The 10,287-nt window shown below is 39.6% G+C and overlaps 1 protein-coding gene across 1 annotated transcript in view; it reads left to right on the top strand.

Moving 5' to 3' along the window:
* The first annotated feature begins 1,925 nt into the window (after positions 1 to 1,925).
* LOC135128733 (headcase protein) overlaps positions 1,926 to 10,287 on the top strand; it is a 105,920-nt gene continuing 97,558 nt past the window's right edge. Inside the window, exon 1 of the mRNA XM_064055785.1 lies at positions 1,926 to 2,692. Coding sequence (XP_063911855.1) covers positions 2,010 to 2,692 — 683 coding nt within the window. The 5' untranslated portion in view covers positions 1,926 to 2,009. The remainder of the gene's footprint in view (positions 2,693 to 10,287) is intronic.

Genomic DNA, 10,287 nt, shown 5'->3' with positions numbered 1-10,287 from the left:
AATATTGAAAAATCCCAAAATGAAATTTCCAAAAATTGAAAATTGGAAGAAAAATTGAAGAATCCAAAAATTGAAAAAAACAAAAAATAGAACATTGAAAAATTGAGAAATCGAGCAATTAAAAAAATTGTGAAGTCGAAAAGTCGAAAAATTGAAGTCGACAAATCAAAAACCTGAAATCGAGAAATCGAAAAATTGAAAAGCTGGAAAATTGAAACATTGATAACTCGAGAAATCGAGAAGTTTGGAACTCAAAAAATCAATTCATCGAGAAATTGAGAAAGCGATAAATTGACAATTTAGAAACGTCAATAATTTAGAAATAGAAAAATTGAAAAGTCGAGAAATTGAAAAATCCTGAAACATCGAAAAATTGAGTATTTGAAAAATTGAAAATCTAAAATTTGAATAAAAATCCGAAAAATTCCAAAACTAAAAAAAACATCGGAAAGTTGAGAAAAGGAAAAAAGGAACAAAATCGAGAAACGGAAAAATCGAAAAGTCAAAAAATCGAGAAATTGAATCGAAATATGTATTGAGAAATACCAATACTGAACATTGAAAAATTGAGAAATTGAACGATTGAAAAATCGAGAAATCGGAAAGTCGAAAAATTGAATGCGTACAGTTAGGGACACGGAATTTTAAACGACAACCAACTTTCTTACATTTAAAAACATTGTAGTCTTATACCTTATTGTCATTATGATTGACAGGTCGTTTGAAATTCCGTGTCTCCAACTCTAATTGAAAAGCTGAAAAATCAAAACATTGAAAAGTCGAGAAACCGAGAAATGGGAAACTCAAAAAATCAATCAATCGAGAAATTAAGAAATTGATACATTGAAAATTTAGAAACGTCAAAAATGTTAAGATAGGAATTGAAGAGTCGAAAAATTGAAAAATCCCAACCATGAAATATCGAAAAATTGAGTAATTGAAAAATTGAAAATTGAGAAATTGAGAAATCTAAAAATTGAATAAAAAACTAAAAAAATCCAAAATTAAAATATCGTTAAATTGAGAAATCGAAACTTGAAATATCGAAAACTCAAAAAACCGAGAAATGGATTTTTTTCTCCAAAAATCTCGATTTCCAAGATTAAAATTTAACCTGGATTCGTAAACTATAAGTTCTGGACCATCTTACTTTTTAACGTTTAAATTAGAATTATTCGACTAAATTTAAGATGACAATATACATAATCAATTCCTGGGGGTGCACGAACGGATAAATTTTGATTAACAATTTACCATGCTTTCGATAACCTTAAAACATCTCCGAGACTTCAAAGCATTCGATTTTGCAATTTTAAGGTGTTCTACCATTCAGATGATACATACAAAATTTAAGAACAATCAGTCCAGTAGTTTCGAAGATTATCTGTCTATTAGAAATCCGGACAGACGGGCGAATGGCTAGCGTATCCGGATGGACTCGACTGCGATACTTCCTCAGCTTACGCTCAAAATCCAGACGGCAAATTACTAAGAACTGCATAAACAACCCCAGAACATCTCAAAACGTGAAGAGCTTTCTAAATATTTTTAATCTATAGTATCTGGGAGATACTTTCAGCGCTATCTTATCCTAACTCATCCCGCGGATGTGTGTTGTATTGATAATTGACCCCGCCTGCCGACGACGGGGAAGTCAAAAAAAAAAAAATAAAAAACTTCGAACCCGGTGCGCTTCCCGCAAAAAGCGTCGGTCGTCCGGCGGCTCGCGTCGCCGACCCCATGCAGCATGCACCGGCCCCATTGGCCGGTGGCAACGTGCGTCCCGGCGCCGCCACCGGCGGTCAGGGCTACCGAAAGCGAAACTCGGGGCGCTTGCGTCGGAAACCGAAAGTGAAAAGCGAAACCCCACTCCTTCCCCTACCTTTCGCTTTCGGCGTCCCCGCCGAGCACTTTCCCCGTGCGTGCAGCTGCAGTAGGCTCCCGACACAGCCGCTTGCAAGACGTCCTCGAACTATCCGACGCATCCGCGCGATCCTCCCCTGACACCGATGGCCCCGCGCCGCCACCTCGGCCAAGTTCAAGGCCTCCTCGACGCCGAGGACGCCGGCGTGACCCGGTGCTGCGTGCCGACCGGCGAGTGCCTGCGCGTGCAGCAGCAGCAGATGAGCCCCAACACCGCCGACCCGATGCTGATCGCCCTCGACGACCTCCGCGACACCGTGCGCGTCACCTGCAACAACGAGCTCTGCACCTCCGGCAGGTTCATGCACCGCGAGTGCTTCGAGCAGTGGGAGCAGACGGTACTGGCCTACCTCAAGACCTGCGGCCGGGCGCGCTCCTGGTCGGAGCGGCAGCGCCACCAGAACCTCTGGACGAAGAAGGGCTACGACTTGGCGTACAAGGCGTGCGGCTGCAAGTGCGGCCGCGGCCACCTCAAGAAGGACCTGGACTGGATGCCGCCGCCGCCGACGAGCAATATCTTCGGCCGCGTGGAGGACATCTCCGAGGCGGCGGCCGGCAAGAAGAAGAAGCGCCGCAACCGCAACGCGAGGCCCTCGCTGGCGATCTCGGCGGCACACCCCGGCCCCAACGAGGGCAGAGGCAGGGCGGGGAGTCTCTCCTCGAGCACGGGCTCCTCGTCGCCGCCGGCGTCCGGCAGCGAGCCCAGCATCTCGCCGGTTCACGCGCACTCGAAGAAGAAGTCGAAGACGGACAGCGCCGAAAGGAGCCGGTAAGTTTTTCGCTTACGTTTGGTGTCGTCGGTGGGAACGTGGTGCATAGCATAAACCAGTCGCTGCACGAATTGGACGACTGTGTTTGTAAATTGCCGAATTTGCATAAACAATGCTTTTTTTACGCGATTTGCGTCGCAGCTCGTGTTTATTCTCGTAACGCTTGCGGTTTGTTTGGTATCAATTACGCGATACGTATTAAGTGTGCTGTTCGGGTTGTTTATGAGGCGCTACCTATCATTACATAACGAAAACAAAAATAAGCTTGACCTTGGGCGGCGGGGAAAAATTAATATTGATGAATTTTTCTCGAAGAAGTGGTTCTCATTAAACTTCGTTAAGAATTATTCAAGAGATCCTACGTAACGAGCACTAATTTAAAACTGCAATTACGGGCCTGTATGGCAGATTTAAACGTGTGCCCGTTAGAGCGAAAGTTGCAAACCTATCTTGGCGAATAAGAAACTAAAAAAATACCGTCGCGAAGGTACCAATAGAAACGAGATAATGCTTACCATACACCAACCGGTATCTTGGTGCTAACATATTTTCTGAAAATTCTTACTCCTATTTAGATTTGTTGTGGTAACGTTGTTATTATTTTTGGAAACTTGAAGATAAGTTATTGGCGATTTCTTTAATTTATAGTCGAATATTGGCAAAATCATGCAGTTTGTTTACGTGTATGTACGATGTTTCGCAAGATCGATGTTTTTATAGTAGACAAAATATCAGAATGTCGCTATTTTATAAACGAAAATGGAATGTTTTTTCGATGTAAATTCTTGACGAATTAAAAATTCAAATTGTAAATTTACGTAATAGACAAAATTTTTATAGAATTTTCGTAAGAAATGCGGTTCTTGCAAATGTAACTGTAACGCGATACAGACCACGATTAAATCACATATTAATTCACGAATGTGCTAATGATGAATATTTTGTACCGGATTTAGGAAATAGTCGAGCTGCCCGAAACGTGAGAGCTTTGTAAATTCAGTTCTCTTCCTGTACACAAAGGTTTCTGTAAATTTTCTGTCTGCCAACAGTCAAGAGCTCTTGGAAAAATATTGTATTACGTGAATGAGCCGTATGAAGGAAATATATTGTCGTATGTTCCTTCTGTACCAGATCAACTTTATGTATTATTGTTTTGTTCAAAGTAAATCTCTGCGATATCAATTTAGTTAATGAAAAATCGTAGAAACCTTTTATCGCAGTTGCAATGCTAACATTTTTGTTCTTTTTTACTCCCACTAATCGAATCTCCTGATTAAATTAGAAAAGTGTCGTGTCTCTTTAGGACAATTACGAATTTGTAAATTTTTTTGACACGCGGTTAGTACTGTTCAGAATTATTCTGAAAAATTGCGATTTGTTGTATAATAGAATTCTGAAATTCAAAATTTGTAGATTTTTATTCATCATAAAACGTTTCTAGTCCATCCATTTTTTGTTTGCCTTTTATGACACTTGTAATAAATTGGTGATAAAATATAAAATACAAAAAAAAAATGTCAATTTTTGTGATTTTATTGTGTATAATTGAAGATTAATAAGATAACTGTTTCTCTGTGTGATTATGCAGAAATGTGATTTGGTGTCAAAAACCAAAATGTGAAAGGCCGGAAATCAACTGTAAAATCAAATCGTGCTTGGCTGCTAATAAATCAAATACACTGCATTTATTACGTGTTATAATCTTGTTAACCGCATTGTAAAAATTACGTTCTGGCCATGACATCAAGACAGTTCTCATTCTGATGAAAGGTGCCATTTACGATGTCGTAAAATGCAGTAAACCCGATTTGTCTGATTTGTTCCCAAGTTTCCTCTGGTAAAAGTACTTGTTTTTTCGGTTTGTTATATTAATTAGCGCACATCAATTAATTTAATGTTAAAAGTTCGATTTCTTCCCGAATCAAACGATAGCTAAAAGCATTGTGATAACCAGTAAGGTAAACGTTTATATGATCTTGGTATTTATGATTATAGGTTTCTAACTTTTTTACTTCTCGAGCGTAACTTTCATGTTTTTTCGACGTTTCTTGAGCACTAGAGTACGAAAAATATGGTCTCCCGTTTCCATCTGTCTGTCAGGCTGTTCGTCTGTCTGTGTCATTTTGATTGGAGAGCTAATTTCCGAACATCCGACCAATAATTTGATGTCTGCTCTTTATATTGTTTAATTAGCATTGTCAAAAATTGTATAGAGTTTATATAAATAACTGTAGGGTCGAAGTAGGTCATGAACACGTGCCGCCTCTCAGTTTTGGACCTTACTAAATGCACAAGGCCGATATTCTTTAAAAAAAACAAAGCTAATTCATAACAATAAAAAGAAGCAAATTTATTGCGGTTAAACATCACAGTAAATGAAGATATTCACTATTTTGTTCAAGCCACATCGTTACTTTCTTTTTAATTTTAAAAATGTTCTGTAACCTTTTCGTCAATGCCCACTATTCAATTTCATGTGGCAACAGGAACTCCTGACTACTGAGGAAATTTTGTCAAAGATGTTTGCGGATTCTCAACTCGTCTTAAATCATCAACAACTTCTTCAGATACTGAAGATCTTCCACAAGATTTCATTTTGTTGGCACTGCCAGTTCGAACAAATCTGTTAATTACATCTCTAATGTGAGCCTCTAACGATGTTTCTTGAATTATTAAGTCACATACATGACTATGAAAGTGTCTTGTTCAACAGAATAAACCATTTTCAGTCTTCGCTTCCTAGCACAAGAGTTTTGAAACGACTATTCGAATCCAATAGTTTTAATTTTGTTTCGGGGCGACAAAGTCATTTAAACCAAACTAATTTCTGCGTGATATTCTTCCGATGTATAAACATACAGACATCAAGTTCTTATTATTGCTGAGAGACCAATTTTACTTATTGAATAGTCAGCTAATAATTACTTATAGTAATCGAGTCCACTGGGGGACTTTAATATTTTCTCGGCGTTTCATGACCCCTAGACAGGACCGTAACTAGGGGGATGCTGAGCCTCCACTAGAGAAATGTTTGCCCCCCGTAAATCTAGACAAGTTATAATTAACCAAATGTGAATTACAACATCGAAAATGAAGATAAAATGCAATGTTTTATTTACTAAAAGGAAGTCGAAGCAATAAAGTTTGGACCATCGCATTGTGATTCGGTTATTGCAATTCGTAGAAAATGTCGTTCAATTTAGTTTCTCTGTTTCACTCTTGACGTATACAGCGTAACAAGAGCTATCGCTGTTTGTCTTGAATTAGTTATAAATGCTTTATCATAAAAAATAAAATTCGCAAAATCAAATCTTTTTATTTTTCGAACATAATCTTCGACAATTTTTTTTCTGCAAGCCTCATAAATTCATATTTTAAATACCGATTTAGTTGTGTGACATATTTTGGGTTTGCCAACTTTCCTGTCTCGATTAATTTGAGCCCGCCTTGCTGTAGAAAACTTCTCTTATTTATTTGAAAATTGTTTTGTCTCAAAAAATGAGGGCACACCGTTAAAAAACAACATATTTCAGATGCTAGGATGATCACCAAGTACTCTTACATAGATAAAAGTTATTTATAACCTAGTCGCTTCCAACCATGCATTAAAATACCGGCTTTTTCACTCTAACCTTGAACAACCCGCACATCGCTCGTCCCGTCTTCACTATATTCTCAAAACAAACACACCATCCGGCCCTGCGTACCTCCCATATCGCAAAAACCCGTCTTCATAGCCACCTTTAAACTAACAATTTTTTGCGAACCGCGAAAAAATCCTTCCGCAGCACGGCCAGAAAGCGACTTTCACGGCCGCGCTTTTTGTACTTCCGACCACGAATGCCTATTTTTATAACTACACCGCGTCTTCGCACACAGCGTCCCATTCTCTTGTTTTCATGAATGACGGAACGAGCCCACGCCTCCTAGGTCAAGGTGAAAAGCCGTTTGATAAACGCCTATCGATTTCCCGGCGGCGGCGGCGGCCACGCAAAAATGCCTCGTCTTCGCCGCCCTCACTGCCTCTGCCGTTGAGCAGGCCTCGAACCGGCGTTTCGGATGCTTTGCACGTGTATCTTCCGGTCCGCGAAAGTGACGTCGGTTTCGTGGAAGTTCACACTTATTGGATGTAGTTCCTGCACTCTGAGTAAATAAATGAGGAAGATAAAATGGTGTTTTGTGGGAGCCGGTCTTATCGGCGTGAGTGCGGATTCTATTTCGAGAAGATCCACTTAACGCGAGTACAAATATTTAAAGTTGGCTATCAAATATGTTATTGATGGTGTGTGTGGTCGGGAATTAAAGAAGACGGGTTTGATTGGCGTTGTGGTGTAAAAATTTTATATTGTTGTAAATATTCCCATCGTGAATGTTTACTTTTTTGTCTCCCGTTATATTTCAGCTTATCAGGACAACATCCCATCACCTTTTCACCTATTTCACCTTTGGATAAAAAATTGTATGCCAATGTTGATCTAAGATTAAAAAATTCGTCATAGTACAAGACAAATATTTTGCCCGGGCAAATATTTTGGAATGTGAATGTATGGCGATGCCATTTTGACTAAACCTTTAAAAAAATAAAAGAATATAGAAACTACTCCAGTGCCCTTCGATCCGATCACACACCCTGCCTGGCACCTTCTTTGTTGACCTTTTGGTGCAGTAATCACAGACGCTAAATCCTATCAGCAATTTGCTAACAAGCCAGTAACCGAATCCGCTGATTAGGCCCGTAAATCCGGCCTTCTAACGACACTGTAACGTATCGCTAACAACTCGACGTCGTTAACAAATGGAGCCGTTGAGGAACAACCAGGGGACTAATTACTAATTACTCCGTGAGCTTGTATAATACAATAAGGCATCTTGAGCAAACTACATCGTCGAGTGGCCACGATTAGATATTTGTTGTGAGTAGTTTGGGCAGTGGCGCGGATGCACAGTAGTCGACGCCCGATCGAAAACATTTTGGTTCAGAGTTGGTCGCAACAACGCACCGATGCGTCGCTCTTTCCAATTACGCCGGTTAACTTGCGAACGATTAAGTGTTAGAGTCAACTCTGAGTCAAAATGTTTCCCATCGATAATTTTATATTTTGCATATAATCGCAAAAGCTTGCTATTTTTTTGCGTCGTATGCGTTGTTGTTTATTCCAATGCATTTTTAATTAAAAGTTATTTATTGTCATACGATCGAAGTGGGTATAAAGTCGATTGTAAAAACGTCTTTTTATGGCAATTTGTTCCACCACATAAAAAGTTATGCGCAATGTTTGTAAACAGATCACGCGTTGTTTTGTTGATTTTCAGGCAAAATTACGTCGGAAGTTTTTGCACAGGTTTTCAAAGCTAGTAGGCTCCACTGCAAAATTTACGCGACGTCATAATCCTAATTGTTCTAAATTGCTTGTTGCAAAAATACAGTTACGGTCGCGTTGGAGTCACCGCTTACTGTTATTTCCAAGAAGTTGAAAAAAAAAAAACACGCGTATTTCTTTTATTTATTGTAATATAGTCGTTTCATTATTCAGACAAAAACACTTTCAAACGTTGCATTTTTGTCTCGAAGGTTGTTCATGTTGTGCATAACATTTCCTCTCACATTAAAAAACAGTGCGCTAGGTTACCAGGAAATGGTAAACATTTCGATATAAACTCGACCTTAACGACGGTGCGCGTTCAGCAGATCCATTACGACGCTCAGCACCAACCAACAAAATACAGGTGTTACCCAAGAGTCGTAGTACTCGCAATAGTAAAGTTGTAAGCGTTGCACAATTCCGGAGCGTTCTTCGCGAAGGTTTCGACAGAACGAGAAAATTGTGTTAATTGAGGTTATTTTTTTGTTGATTAGCGTTCATTCATGAATGTTTACAACTCGGAGCTTTATTAACCTTATTTCGCAAGACGGGTGTTCGAGTTTTCACTACCGCGTAAATAGAAAACTGAATGTATATAGGCACTCCTTCGAGATAAAACCACAATAAAAGAATGAAATCGCGTTGTTTATTGCGAGACAATTGGTCATTTCCATATTATGAACCGACAGAGGGCGTCGCTCTGCACACCTGACGACCGCGATTAATCCGCCTACGGTGAAATGCCGCTGCAGTAAAATTGAAGATTAAACCGTTTGCCAAATATGTGTCGTTTATCAAATTTATTCCAGCGTCTCCCCTCCTCTTTGCTCAAACATGAGGCTCGAGTAAGGTACTGCAATTTTTTCAGCGGAGTTGAATGATAGAGGAGTGCGAAAATTAAAATATGTGCTTCTAAAAATAAACTGCGTCGTACAGAGCCCATCAACACATAAATAATTACGTAATCCCAAGAAAAATAACAGACGTGGCGAGCCTTAAATCACTCCCCTCCCGACAAGAGCCGTATTAACACCTCCTTAACATGCAATCGTTTTAGTGCAGTTGTCGACAAACGCGGGGGGGAGTCGGGAGGAGTATATATAGCAATGACAGTCGGTGATAAATTTTGGCAATAGCCACTAAATGGCGATTATTTATTTATTTGTTTTTCGGCCTTGAACGGATTTTGCATAATCTATTTATGTAAGGATGTAATAATGTTTTTTGGTCGAAAACAGCTTTCGCGGACAAATTATTTGTTGCCCAAGAATTTCAGACGCAGGCGACGATATTGGCGGAAGAACGGGCGATAAATGAGAGTTATCAAAGCCTGACCACTCCAACGCACGTAATATTGGCATGAAACCACATAAAATCGTCCCGAGCTGTTCGTTCTCCATTGCTCCGAGCAGCGCGAGGACCGACGTCGACTCCACCAGACCGTGGTAATGTAGTATTGTTCTGTTTTACAACCTTCTGCTGAGAATAGTGACTACTACATAATACTCCGGTTCCACACATTAATCTGTAATAATTTCGCCGGGATACGTAACCGCAACTCACGCCACCTCGCATGGCCAAATAAGTCTTGCGGGAAAAACGCGAGAAGAATAAAAATGCAGCTTTCATTATGCCGGGACCGTAAACGACGCTGCCAACAAATCAAGTGCATCTGAAACCGCAGCTTTATTTCAGTACTGCTTTTACAGGTCTTTTTCAGCTACGAGCAAAATATGTATGTGCAGCGAGTTGTCGCTGTAGTCTGGTTTCTTTCCGATTACGCAAGAAACTTAACCAGGACGTTATTTTACGTAATTTCTCGGATGTGTTCAAATATTTTGAAAGAGCAACGATCGAACTGTGTTTGTATAGGGGTACTTTTTTAATATAAAATTTGTTAGAATGTTTAATTTGTCGAAAAAAAATGTGTTTTACTTTGTGAGTGCCTTGATTTTTGTGCTATTTTTTGTTCATTTCTGCGTAGCAACGATCTTAAATGGAATTGTTTCATTCATACATATTTCGAATTCTTTTTTGAGCTCCAAGCGAATGCTTTAAAGTTTAAAGCTTGAAACTGAAGTAAAAGGACAGTGGAAACACTAGAGAACATACCATGAAAACTCGCAGTTGACGTAAAAGCTTCCGGATAGGTTTATATTTTTCCTTCCTAAGCAAGTAAGGAAGTATAGTAGTCTAGAACATCGGACGACTTACTCTTACTAGAGTACAAA

This window comes from Zophobas morio, unplaced genomic scaffold (assembly GCF_036711695.1).
Source record: "Zophobas morio isolate AGI-343-1 ecotype UQ-CSIRO unplaced genomic scaffold, CSIRO_AGI_Zmor_V1 ptg000014l, whole genome shotgun sequence".
Classification (NCBI taxonomy): domain Eukaryota; kingdom Metazoa; phylum Arthropoda; class Insecta; order Coleoptera; family Tenebrionidae; genus Zophobas; species Zophobas morio.
Note: the sequence above shows the minus strand (reverse complement) of the source record. Positions and strands in the feature narration are given on the sequence as shown.